Source organism: Poeciliopsis prolifica, unplaced genomic scaffold, assembly GCF_027474105.1.
Source record: "Poeciliopsis prolifica strain line A6 unplaced genomic scaffold, Auburn_PproV2 SCAFFOLD016, whole genome shotgun sequence".
Taxonomy (NCBI): Eukaryota; Metazoa; Chordata; class Actinopteri; order Cyprinodontiformes; family Poeciliidae; genus Poeciliopsis; species Poeciliopsis prolifica.
In genome coordinates this window covers 4,643,450-4,656,803 of record NW_026562391.1, presented here as the reverse complement: position 1 = coordinate 4,656,803, position 13,354 = coordinate 4,643,450, and the positions used below count along the sequence as shown (strand labels likewise).

At 42.3% G+C, this 13,354-nt stretch overlaps 2 protein-coding genes across 2 annotated transcripts; both read right to left on the bottom strand.

The window, feature by feature from the left end:
• Positions 1-492: 492 nt before the first annotated feature.
• Positions 493-1,328, bottom strand: cunh19orf53 (chromosome unknown C19orf53 homolog). The gene is made up of 3 exons (XM_055041058.1): positions 1,179-1,328; positions 876-931; positions 493-802 (listed from the first exon to the last, which is right to left on the bottom strand). The coding sequence occupies exons 1-3, from the start codon at positions 1,267-1,269 to the stop codon at positions 656-658; spliced, it is 294 nt and encodes a 97-aa protein (XP_054897033.1). The 5' UTR covers positions 1,270-1,328; the 3' UTR covers positions 493-655.
• An 827-nt stretch (positions 1,329-2,155) lies between these two features.
• mri1 (methylthioribose-1-phosphate isomerase 1) lies at positions 2,156-13,331 on the bottom strand. The gene is made up of 6 exons (XM_055040902.1): positions 12,814-13,331; positions 10,737-10,960; positions 8,491-8,660; positions 8,237-8,413; positions 7,942-8,166; positions 2,156-6,536 (listed from the first exon to the last, which is right to left on the bottom strand). The coding sequence occupies exons 1-6, from the start codon at positions 12,943-12,945 to the stop codon at positions 6,403-6,405; spliced, it is 1,062 nt and encodes a 353-aa protein (XP_054896877.1). The 5' UTR covers positions 12,946-13,331; the 3' UTR covers positions 2,156-6,402.
• Positions 13,332-13,354: the final 23 nt, after the last annotated feature.

The window sequence follows — 13,354 nt, the reverse complement described above, 5'->3', positions numbered from 1 at the left end:
CAATCATTTCACAGAACTCGGAGCAAAAACCAGATGGCATTCTGGGGGATGTAGGCTGAGGAAAGGCTTTAGCTGCTCAACCTCTCATGCATCAGCTAACTCTCTTGCTCTTTGGTTACCTAGCAACAACCTGTTGCGTAACTTGCACAGCAGCAGTTTTATGTTTGGCCACTGTGCCTCATAAAGGCTTAAAAAAGAGCAGAGTGAAAACGTTGGATAAAACAGGAAAGGTCATGTCATCGGTTTAGCTTTTTCTTTTGAAGGTATGAAATACTGTTAATCAATAATTATCAACATGAACTGCTATGAAGCCCATGTATGGTGATATAGTTTTTCAGCCATAATCGCTGGGTTACCACCAGAGGTCATTCTTCCTTATTCTGATTGGCTTTATTTTAGATTCAAGTAGGTGTGTTCGTTTCTGTAAACATTACAACACCCAGGCTGAGAACAGCCTGGATGTGCTTCTGTTACGAAAAACAGAAGCACAAAACATTTACCCCATCTTTTTAATTGTACAAAAACAGTAAAGTGACTGAAGGGGAACAGAACCTCGCTAAACATCAAATTCTGTGTTTGAATGAGCCTCTCCAGCCCCAGCAGGGGTTCCATTAAAGTCCATAACTTGGTGAGACCCGGTCGGCGGTGGTAGGTCCTATTTGGAGCTGGTTCCAGGGTGGCCAGCGGCGGGCTTTCCTTTCCCCTCAGCACCTTTGACCACAGCCAGGGGCTTGTGCAGGGAGGAGCTGGCTTTCTGGGTCACTTCCTGCTCGATCTTGTTCCTGATGGCAACCTCCAGGCCCTTCAGGAAGCGGCACAGTCGAAATGAATGTGTAAAGAAAGATCAAAATGTTGACACTGGAGAACGTTCTCACCTTCTTTAGCTTCTGTTGCTGAACGACTTGAGCCTTCTTAGGTGCAATAATCCTCCCTTTAGAAGAAATGTAGGTGAACATGTTAACATACTGTCTGCTTTTCAGTATAAGAGGGAAACATCCTACATATCTTTACCACTAAGCAAATAAAGAGTAATATAACTGTGGAAACGGCTTAAAACAAATAACATGTCTCAACACATAACTCCAAGGCAACGTGTTTGGTCACGTGTTCAGTTCATATCCGGCTCTTTTCCACTTCAGACCTAAAATACAGGCGTTACTGAAACAACAGAGTCGCACCTCCTTTCTTCGGTCCTTTCTGTTTGTTCTGTTGGTGTTTCTTTGACCCTCCTGGACGCTGAGCCTTGAACTTCTTCGATCCTTGAGCCATTTCTACCGAGTAAGAGCTCGAGCTTCTTCTTCGTGTCACAGCGCGACGCGTCACGTCCGCCTTTGTTCGGTTACTGCCCCCTGCTGGTTAGTTGGCGTCACACAGGAGAGATTCCTAAAGAAATCCCAGTTTAGTTTTCTGCGATTTTCTCCAACAAAAAAAAGTCACCGTGGGATGATGCATTCACATTTTTTAATTAGATTGATTTTTTTTTTTTAAATTATGTGTATGCAGAAATGTTAAAGCCCAACCAATCATCGGGGTGAATGCTGTCTGATGAAGTGAACTGAACTGGTGAGAATCGTACGGAAAGGTAGTTGGCACGTCATTGGCTTATTTCTTCCATTTTTGCTTTTTGTCCCCCTTAAATGTTTCAGATTAAATAAATTTTAATACAACCAGAGTAAGATCTCTCTGATCTCAGAAATTTTGATTCAACAACAGAGGAAATCTGCATCAATAAAATTTCAAGGTAAACACCACTCTGATAACAAAGACACGCTTACCTACAACATCTGTTTCATTTAGTACCTTAGCATGAATATTGTAAATCTGCACTACAAAACTTGACTTTTTAAGCTGAAAACTAAAGCATTTGTGAAGAAACCAGAGGTAAAACTACACACAGACCCATTTATAACTCGAGACATTCTTTTTTTTTTTTTTTTTTTTTTTTTTTACATTACAACCACAACATTCAATGTATTTTATCGGGATTTATTTAAAAGACTCACAAAGTGGTGCATGACTTTAATGTGGAAGGAAGCTGACAAATTGTTTTCAACTTTTTTTGAGTTTGGCAAGCACATGCACGCAGTCCTTCTGGTACCCATTTGTGAATTTAGTTTTGGCTGTCGGAGAAAAAAAAAAAAAGACAAGGAAAATATGCCATTTCACTGTGGTTTTATTCTTTTTTTGTATCGATGTGAAAGAGAAATCTCTTCATTCATGACAGCCTTATATTCATATACGTATATATATATTTGTATATAAAAAAGAAGAATCCAATTTGGAACCATTTTCACGTTACAAACGTAAACAGAGATCAAGTGATTATCAATAACAATGAAAAACTTGCACTTAAGGAGGCCATCTGAACAACACTCCGTCTACTTTAATTCCTTTTTTCGCAACACAAGAGCAGCTACTTTAAATCGATGGAGTCAACGTGGAAACTCTGGACTTTTGGCACCAGAACATCTTAGTGCATCTATTGAACACCGCAGTGTGCTGACGCAGCTTCGGGACATGTTTAAAAAAAAAAAGACAAGACAGCGAGCCTACAGTCCAGTTGACTCAGAATCTAGCCACAAAAATTACACTTCGCTTTGGGATAAAGACCCGATAAAACTTTCAGTCCCGGTTTTCTTCGAATCGGCTCGCTCTGCTGCAGCCTGGCGCTTGAGAGGTAGTGCGTTTGTCTGAGGAGGCCTCCCCGGCATGGCGCTCTGATGGCCATCTCACAAAGAGTCACAATGGGAACCAGGAAATGAAAACAGACCACAGTGAGACGGGTATAATTATCGCGGACAGACAGAGAGGCCTCGCAACGCTCGGAAAAAGAAAAAAAGACGGGGGTTTTGTTTGCGACGGATCTGATGGCCTCACAGCTGCTACATACGTGTGGAGCGTCGTCATAGAAACGCCCCGGAAAACGCGTCTCGAGCAGAAAACGGGCATTTGCTTAAAAGTTTTCTACGCTCGCACGTGACCCGTCTCTGCGTGCCGAGGTTTAATGGGAGAGAAAAACGCAGTGAGACAACGTTACAGTTTTCTAATAACATATAATCAATCAGGTGGTAGATAGTGATTAACAATGGGTTTTTTCCCCTCATCTTCTTTTTTTTTTTTTTTTTTTTTGGATAAAAACGGTGAATTAAAGTTGCAAGTTAATAGGAAAACAGCAAAAATGTACAAGATTAGGGTTATGGTATAGAGGCCCCCCCACCTCCATTTCTTCTTCTTTTTTTTAATGATTTAATGTTCACATGTAGTCAAAACTTTTTCCAGTTGTGTGTAGTGAAACAGCAACAGACTGATTGTCTAAAATATGTTGTGTTAATCATAAATGAATCAATGATTCCAGTATCTACAGGAAGATGCTGGTCTTCCTGTAGCGTTACAGTGGGCTGGCTTTCAATATAAAAGTTTAGCAAAACAATTTCTAGAGGAAGGGATATTTTTTTCATTTTTGTTGAAAGGAAAAGCTCCTAAGAAACCTGAAATTATGTTGGACATAAAAAATAAAAGCTCCTGCGTGTTGAAAGCATCTTCCCCACAGCCTTTTTCAGATATGTTGCAATCTTGAGGGAAAATATATCTAATAATTGCTCTGACATGGTTTGCAATGTTCAAATCATTTGCAAAAATAAAAGCAAGAAACAAGCGAACCCATGTTTTTCCTTTTAGCAATCGATTAGAAAAAGGTAGCACAAGCTGTCAAAATAAAAGCTTCACTTTGCAGTGTTTGACCTCTCATATATATATATTAATATATAACATTTTCCCCTCTTCTATAAGCTACATCACAGTGGCACACATGGAGACAAATGCTCAGAAAATTAACCAAATGGTTTATATGTAACCTTTCCGAAGAAACAAAATAGCTGACAGGCATTAAGTCATTGATTTTATTTGTCCTCATTTTATCCTCCCTGATTTTGATGCATTAAAACGGACTATTTGCACACACACAAAAAAAACCAATTACAAATGCAGCCAACCAGAAAAACGTTTCACTCCTGAAGCGTTTTATATCTCTGGAGACGACACTGAATCCGAAATTGAAGCCGACCCTGAATTTCCTCATTTTCCCAAGATTTTCCCCACTTTGTTTGATTTTTATGACCTTTGAGTACAAGTCATCTGAAACTCTTGACCTTTTTATCAACGCCAAACAGACCTGGACGCATCAAAGGATTTCTCAGCACCCGAATCGCTCTTGAAGAGGAGGAAACTCGAAGCTACTTCTGAATAACCGTTAAAAATATCTATGTATGCGTGTCAGGAAGGTTGTTGGGTTCAGAGAGCAGACGAATGTCAGCAAATATTATGCACTCACTCATTGCCAAATACAAAATTAGAAAATTTGTAAATATATCTTTACCAAATCTCTCTAACTTTTCCATATGATGTCAGCGCTACCTGATCGTAAGTTGTCGAAAATGTGCCAAGCCTAAACATATTGTACAATAGCTATGGAGGAGATCATGTTTTTAATGCTTCATACCATCAAGTATACAAGACTTCAAAATAAAACATCAGTTAAATTTAAGCGGCGGGTTGAATCCAAACAGCTGAAGCACATTCTGAAGTGACAAGGAAGGCAAGAAGTGACCGAGAGTCTGAAACGTGTCCGGCGGAAAGAGAGAAAGGCTTTACATTCAGACTGCAGATGGTGTTTCTGTGCTGGTTGCAATAGTTTTTTGTTTGTTGTTGCAGTCGATGCGTGTATGGGCGGGGCAAACCCCAGATTTTCTGCCAATCTGCCCATCAGGCATCCATTTATTAGGATCTCTCACCGTTTTCGGTTTATAAATGCAAAAGAACATCGATTCACAGAAGTTCTCTCTTTTTTTTGTTTTTTAGACTAAAGTCAGATTAAAGTTTAGGGAATATCGACTTTGGCGAATAAATGCTGGCAATTCATTCAATTATAATTGGATTAAAATCTTCGCTTTCTGAAAATACAAACTTTTCACAGGCTTTTCAATTTTTATTTTTAAAGTCTTTAGAAAATGTAAAAGAAAAAAAGAACCAGTAAGAACTGGAATTGACAGGTCAGACCCTAATGAACAGAGGAAAATGACTAATCTGTCCATCTCTACTAATACTAGAACCTTGCATTAAAAACGTCTTTAATAATAAAGAGGAACAGAGAAATGGCATTAAAGTACAAAACTACGCTGAAACACAGAAACCAGTGAACAAAATTCAAATTAAAGCCACAGGTGGCTGTTTTCTCTCTTCTTTTGCTACCGAGGAAAAGAAAAAACCTGACTGGACATAATTCACGAGTAATTATCGAATAATATTTGACGAGAAGTCGCACGTGAAGAAGTGGCGGTGAACCAAAACCTCCATTTTAGAGTGAACCATTCCTTTAAAAAGTTAGGATTGTATAAAAAAAGCCCCAGCCTCAGAGTGTTTGTGTCTCTAGTGTAGAGCCATCAGGACAGGTGTGTGTGTGTGTGTTTATAGGTATTATGCAAGTATACATGTGCGATATAATACAGTACAGTCAGTGAGATGAAGACATGAAGTGAGGTATAAATACATGCCATGTCCTGTAAAAGGCTTCAGCCGATTGGTTCAAATATCTAGACGCACAGGTTAAAAAAAAAAATACCAAGAAAGGCTGTGTATAAACATCTACCATCTTTCTTTTTAATTACTTATAGTGAAAAAGTTCTACACTGAATAACTGAAATTAAATGTTAATATAACATTTTAAGTGGCAAATTTGATTTTAAGTAACCATATTTTTGGTTAAAATAGCAGTACCTTTTTTTTTTTTTTTTTTTTTTTTTTTTAACAAGCAGAGGTTAGTTTTCTACATATTTACACTACCGGCAGGGAATATATATGTACAAGTAGGTAGCAGCATTCTGGAAATCACGACTGATATGTTATGGACAAAGTCGTGTCCTCCGTGTTTTATTTTACTTCTTTTATTTGCCTCAGCTATGACTCTAGAAGCTTATTTTGCCAAATTGAATTATATCGAGTCCAGCTGAGCTCTGTTGGCTGCAGAAGCTGTTTCTAAAGACTTGAAAAGGAAGAAAAGAAACGAAAGAGCAAAAGAGAAAATGATTCGTGAAATAAAGCGCTACGTGAAGATGACGGAAAAAGGATTTAAAAGTAAGGAGAAACTGCACACACCTTCTCAACTCCCTGCAGTGAAAAACATCCCGTATTTTTTTGTTTGTTTGTTTTTGTTTGTGGCTGGCAGAGAGGCTAAAGACTTTCAGACAGTGCACCACTGACACCTTACAGTGATTGTGCACCGATTAAAACCAAAGTAAGACCACAGACTGTGCGCCCGCAGTGAAGACAAGAGTGTCTTTTATAAAAGCGTGATGTGAATGTGCAGTGGTGCACCGGAGCCAGCAGGGGGCGCTGGGAGGTTTCGCTTTAGAGAGCGGTGAGGCGGCCAGTGAGCGCAGCCTGGAGCTCCGACGGGAGGAAGACCCCCAGCTCGGTGATGATGCCCCCTGTGATGAGCTGGTGAGGCGTCACGTCAAACGCCGGGTTCCACACCTCGACACCTGCGGTCAGGAAATGGTGGCTGTTATTCTGATGTTTTCAAATCCGGCACACAATAAAAGACCCGTTAGGTTCACTTAGATGCCTGGTCTTTGCTCATTGCCAGTCTTTCCTGCACTCGGTTGCTGTTCGAGTTCCTTCGTTTAATTCGGTTTACAGGAACGTTTTCTGAGATTTAGTGACTGGCTAACTTACCTGAAGACAGGTAAAACAAAAGACGTAAATCGGGAGAAACCCATCAAATGTCGAGCGGTCTCAACTCGTATTCTCACCCGAAACCAGGAGGCATTGCAGTTTTCTGGCTGATCACCAATTATCGATCTTTTAAAATCTGACTGGTCCATCATGATTTTGACAAATACCATTTTTTTTTTGGAGTATGAAAAGTTGCTAAACGTGGCAAAAAAGTTGCTAAATTGGCAACAGTGGGGTGACTGTTCATTTTAAAACTGCAATTGTAACATGACTGTCAGAAAAGATAAAGCACCAGTTTGACACTCGCAGTCCGTTGTCCTTCTTGAAGCTGGTGCATTATCGTGATGTCAGTGAAGCTTAATGAGAAAGCAATACATTTAATTGTTTGTCCTTTAAAGAAAAAAAAACAAAAACAACAACATTCCCATCTCACTGACTTAACCTCTGATGACCTCGTTAGTGCTCAACCTCATCAACGCGTTTGCTTTGTCTGCAACACGACGCCCCAGACTCGACTCAAATGTGGCGACGTTTCAAAGTCTGAGACATCAGCCAGAAAGGTCTGAGCTCAGGCTCATCCCAGACTAAATGCAGTTTGTGAATTTTGGTTCTTTTAGCTTTTGAGGCCAAACTTCCTGAGAACAGCATTTTTGGTGCTTTGTTTTGATGTTTTCAATGCAGTTCAAGAGCCACAGGTCCAGATGAGCTTGAAATGAAAGTTTTTCTACAACGAGAGATAAAAACTGGCCTGTTTTCCATTTTTGACTGAGTGTGCACTCAGTCAGCAAGTCAATATCCTGTAGTTTGATGGCTAAAATGCAACATTTTGCTAGAAAAGGTTAACAAATCAAAGGAAGAACGTCCAACTGATAAATAAATGTGGAAACGGCTGCCTTCATTAAGAATCAGATCTTTAAAAAGCAACTTTTCTCTCTCAGTATTTTTTCCATACATACTGACATAAAAGCAAACTCCTTCATTTTTGTCAAAGGCGCTCAAACGTTTCCCTGACAAAAAAAGTCCTGCGATACAAAACAGATTATATGAAAGTAAAACAGAATTTTAGACCCGTGATTAACATGTTTAAGGGCTGCCTTACTTTTTAAAAATGAATAGAAGACATTTTAAGGCCTTAATTTCAGACTTAATTAATTATAGACTTCAGGACACCCTGTTAACTGACAGGCGAGTTGAGAGGTTCGCGTTTCCTACCAGGCGCGGCGATGGGGACTCCGTTTATACTGGTGAGCTCCTCAGGGGGCCGCACTTCGATGATGATGTCCCGCCCGCTCTCCAGGCTCAGGTCGCACGACGTGCTGGGCGCAGCCACGTAGAAAGGGATCCCATGGTGCTTTGCGGCGATGGCCAGCTGGTACGTGCCCACCTTGTTGGCCGTGTCACCGTTAGCGACGACTCGGTCAGCGCCCACCACCACAGCTGGGGGGAGGGGGACAGAAAGGTTGAGGGGACGTCATGGGGCGAAAGACGGCGTCCTCCAGAGTCCTACCTGTGATGTCCATTTCCCTCATGGTGAGGGCCGCCATGCTGTCCGTGATGAGCGTGGCGGGGATGCCCTCTGCCACCGCCTCGTACGCCGTCAGCCTGGAGCCCTGGTTGTACGGCCTCGTCTCCGTGCAGTAGACGCGCTTCAGCCGGCCCAGACCGTGGAGGCTCCTCACCACGCCTGCACACAGAACCGCCGTTACAGACGGAAACGTCCACCGTCTTCACTCCCCGTCGGGTCCCAAGCGCCTCCCTCACCGAGCGCCGTCCCGTATCCGGCCGTGGCCAGCGAGCCGGTGTTGCAGTGCGTGAGGACGGTGACGGAGTCCCTCGGGACGCCCGACAGGATGTGCTGGGCTCCATAGTTACCGATCTTCTTGTTGTCGTTGACGTCGCGCTCCAACATGTCTTCGATCCAGGAAATGACACTGCAGGGTGAAAGTATGACCGACGTCGTTTTCTTAAAATGGAAAATATTTAGCATCATGTAGCCTACTCGTCTTTTCACAGCCAAACTTTTATAATAATTTATTTGGTCTTGTCTTGAAAAGTTGACTTGAAAAGTGTTTTGAAAGAAATTTTTGCCAAATCCTGTTTTCACAAGACAATAAATTTGTAAATTAGAGTCTGCTCTTTTAATACAGCAAATGTGCAACATCTTTTTCAAGTTTTGGATCTATGATGAATAACATCCCTTTCCTACAAAAACAAAACAAATAAACACTTAACTAGAGTGTTAAGTGTTTATTAAAACCTTACAAACTGCTTCAGGTGAAACAGTTACTACTAAAAATGGATCCACATAACCACTGCCCGTTTCTGTGGGTGTTGAACCAAACGCAAAGCAGCACAAACTGCTTGCAACGACACAATTACAAGGGATTCGTCAGGGAAAAAAATGCGCCTGTAAAATAACTGGAATGGATTTACTCGCAAGTGAGAAAGAGAGATTTTTATTTTTCTAACTGAAGCAGATCTGATCTGCTGTGGCCCACAAATCATCTGCAGCTGACATTTCTTGTGGCAATTACAAATTTCTTTTTGTGGCAAGTGGAATGCTCACAGCAACCAATTTGCGATTAAAAAAAAAAAAAGTCTGGTAACATTAACAGTTTTTTTTCTCTTCAAACTCACACCTGGAGCTGGTGCTGAATGTTAAAGCAGCAGCTACTTTAGGAGAGTCCAGGAAGGTGAAAGCTGGGGTTGAATAATTTCGCACTAAAGTTCAGTTCTGCTGGTTTCACAAAACTGTGCGGTGTGATTTCAGGTTTTATTTTTGCAGATTTTCAGGATCCTGAAGGGTTTTTTTTCTTCAAGTGTTAAGTAGGCTGGATGACAAATCGATTTCAGTTCAATTCAAAAATACTTCATCACAAAAAAGGGAAATTAAATGCAATCACTAAACCAATTCATCAATTTTTTTGTTTCTTAAAGATCTAATTTTTGGAAAATCTGTATTTTTTTTTTTACTAATGCCCTCCTTGTGTTTCTGTAGTTCAGAGTGACGTCAGCTCGCCAAGCACGCCATCTTGTTGGCGACAAGCTTCCCTTTATTTGGATTTTGAGTGAAGCTCAACTCTGCAGCAGAGTCTGAGGTTGGAGGATTTACAGCCCACCCAATAGGTCCTGATATATCGCCACAGAAAACAATCAGCGGGGTAAAACACCACCAGGGGCCTCATGCATAAAAGAGGGCGCAGTTTTCACACTAAAACTTGGAGTACGGAAAAATCTAGAAAAGTGTGGCACACAAAAACATTCGCTCCTAAACCATCATCAACATTTCCCAGCTGATCAATATGATCAATTGCTCCCTCTGAATTCTTCCATTGGCGATGTTCTCCGTCAGAGCCAAAGCGCTCCACAATGACGCGGCTCACCTTTACGCAACTACTTGAATGCGTGAGATTATTCACACCTTGATCACCTTAAAAATGATCAAACCTGCTGATTATTTTTGATCTGCAGGTTTGAGTTAATCTGCTGATCCAACCCTGTTTTCTTTTTCAGTTAGAATGAATGATCCCATAGAGGCATTTTATGCGCTTCGGCGCACGGACCAATGCGTTACATCTTTATGAGACAAAAACTGAGAAAAAACACTATTTACATTCGAGCGAGGTTTTCACATACTTTTATTTTGTGTGCGTGTTTATTGTCTGAGGATGAATGTGGTTCAGTTTCATCGTTTTCGTTTAAACAATAAAATATTAAAATAAAAAAAAACATCGAGTTTGATGCTTCTTGGTCTAAATGACACTGCATGGAGTCAGACTTCTGTGTGTTTAGGTGAGTTTTGACGTTTTGTGGTTTGATATTGTCTACAGAAAAACTTTTCGTGGCTGCCGCACATTTTCACGCCAGCAAAAAAGAGTGTGCATATTTTCACAAACTTTGGCGCAAAGTTAATTTTTGTACATGCCAACTTGTGCGTGAAATATGAGGCGCCAGGTTTCTGCGTGAGAAAGTGCGCGACAAAGGACTCGTCTGGGACGCCTGCCTACCTTTCCCTGAGCTGCTCCGAGTTCTTCTCCATGCTCTCGTTCTCGGCGAACTCCATCAGCTCGCGGGCGGCTCGGCCCATGTTGACGGCCGTGGGCCTGGCCGAAGTGAGGTGACACAGAGACTCCCTGATGAAGGTCACGGGGTCGTCGCCCCCGGCGCCCGCCCGCAGCTCCACGGCCAGGCTGAGGCAGCCCACGATGGCGATGGCTGGAGCTCCGCGCACCTGGACGGGGAGGGAGAAGTCGGTCGTCACGCTCAGCCTGAGAGATTCAGCTACGCGTTGGTCAGAGTGGCAGCGGGGCGATCAGAAAAATCTGCCTTTACCGTGTTGAAAGGTTAGCATGTCTGTAAAGCAGCAGGTTGCAGGCTAGGTGAGCAGCAGAGAGATCGACTGATAAAAGCTAAAATCAGTTCCCAGTTTTACTCCATTAAAGAGAGAAAAAAAAGGTTGACATCCTGCACAATAAGCATTTAAAACTTTGTTTAGTGGGTTTTTAATCCCCAGGTTTTTTTATTTTATTTTCTTAAGTCACAGCAGCAAAGACAACATAAATTTAATCAGTAACACTGTTGGACATTTTAAATGGCGAGATCAAGCAATGCAATTGACATACGGGCATTCAGATCGTTTCATGCAGTTTCGTCTTTAGTCGTGCTAAGGCTGTGACAATGTGGCATTTTTAGTTCAGGTTACCAACCCAGTGGAACAGAATTAAATCTGGGGTCTTTCCAATTACTATTCATGTGGGCAGTTCATGAAACACTCCTTGATATCAGCATATTCAAAGGTCAAGCCATCATTTATCTAACATTACGTAGACAAATGGTGAACATAGTAGATCACTTTGGCAGTCTTAGGAGACGATGCAAGGTGGAAAAGGTGACGTTAGACATCTGACTAAATTAGCGCCTACACAGGAAGTTAATTAACTTTAGTTATTCAGATCAAAAAGCAGAAATTGTGTGGATTCGCTACGCACAGGATGATATACATATATTTCAAGGTTTCAATTAGTTTGGATAGCGAGTTAATATCCAAAATTCAACATAGATAATGTAAGAACAATAAAACTTTTTTTAAAATTTAATTTCAGGATCACTGAGAAAGTATGTCTGTGTGCCAAACCTCCAGACTGTGGAAGATAAATTTAAAGTTAAATATAAGATATACTCCCCTCTGAAAAATTTAATTAGGTCACTGAGTCACAGTTTGGTCACAGTTCAAGTTCATGTCCCGGATATGTCGAGAAGCTCCCTCAAACTTTAGAACGGCCTTCACTCCACAACCCTCTCATAACTGCAGTTATTCCTATCGCTGGCGCACTCTTTTTTTCTACCACTCAACTTTCCTTTGCTATGTCTACACACAGTGCTCCAAAAGTCCATGTTACCAATGTACTTTGGCGACTTGCTGAATGTGTCATAAGCAATACAACACATTACAATGATTATCTGTCCCAGTCACCAAAAAAAAAAAACGGACCAGAAACAAATCTTCACCAGCATGTCACTCGGAGGCATTTCTGATGTATTAAAATGCACCTGAGTGAGATCGCTCCAGGCTCCTGCCCCACTCCTCGGTTCCGCCCACCCAGAGCCGGAGACAAAAGAGGGAAGAACTGCTGCGCTTTAATTCAGACTAAAAATTAAAAAAAAGAAATGAAAATCTCCGGGAACTTCTATGTCACGCATTCACTGTCGCATTTTCATGCATCTCGGGAACGCAACAACAACAACAACAAAAAACGTACAAATGGACCAGCTGGAGGTGTCATTGAATGCAGCACGGGGGGAAAAAAAATCCCTAGCTAAGGTCATTAATAATTCATCAATAATCTCTCCCAAAGAAAGGGGGAGAAGGATGGCTTCAAAGCACTTGATCAAAAAATAATAATAATAAAAATCATAAACTATGAATGGAGGGGAAGGTATCTGTAGCAGCTGCGGCTTCAGGTGACCAACAACAACAACAACAACAACAAGGAGGAGAAGAAGAAGAAGAAGAAGATATGGCCGAGGCCGTCAGAGACACATGTGAGCACAAAAGAGCAGACACCAGGTGCGCACGCAGCCTACCTTCATGGACTTGATGGCCTCGTAGGCGCCCTGCACGGAGCGGACGTCCTCATACACGGTCTGGTGCGGCAGCAGCAGCTGGTTGAGGATCTGCAGAGAACCGGACCGGTAGCGGATCGCTTCCAGCGTCATGACCGAACAGAAGAAGGAGGACGGCAATGGAGGAGGAGGAGGAGGAGGAAGAGCAGGAGAAGGGGGTGTCGGGGGAGATACACGCTCTTGTCACGTTCAGGTTCTTGCACAGGCGCGCGCGCACACGCTGAGTCTCTCCGTGTCGGAACGAATCCACGCTGAAGTGACCGCGGCCTGGCGGAGGAAGAGGAGGAGGAGGAGGAGGAAGAGGGGTGGGGGAGGCAAGAGTAGCAAGACGGGAAGGAGAGAGAGAGAGAGAGAAAAAGCAGCAGCAGCAGGAGATCTCCTCTATCTGTCGAGCAGCAATGAAAGCCAGAGTTGCAGGCAGGACTGGAGCCCTCCACGCACCGACAGGAACTGACGGCGGACACGGAACCACGTGTTCAGCCGAGCAGGAAGACCTCGGCTC

Bases quoted from the DNA above. Each gene is read 5' to 3' on its own strand.
- cunh19orf53 (XM_055041058.1), bottom strand. From the start codon at position 1,269: ATGGCTCAAGGATCGAAGAAGTTCAAGGCTCAGCGTCCAGGAGGGTCA. The intron at 932-1,178 runs GTGCGACTCTGT...TTTCTTCTAAAG, and splicing joins GAAAGGACCGAAGAAAGGAG to GGAGGATTATTGCACCTAAG. The intron at 803-875 runs GTGAGAACGTTC...CGCTTCCTGAAG, and splicing joins AGCAACAGAAGCTAAAGAAG to GGCCTGGAGGTTGCCATCAG.
- mri1 (XM_055040902.1), bottom strand. From the start codon at position 12,945: ATGACGCTGGAAGCGATCCGCTACCGGTCCGGTTCTCTGCAGATCCTC. The intron at 8,661-10,736 runs GTAGGCAGGCGT...TTCACCCTGCAG, and splicing joins TCGGAGCAGCTCAGGGAAAG to TGTCATTTCCTGGATCGAAG. The intron at 6,537-7,941 runs GTAGGAAACGCG...TCCTGACCGCAG, and splicing joins AGTCCCCATCGCCGCGCCTG to GTGTCGAGGTGTGGAACCCG.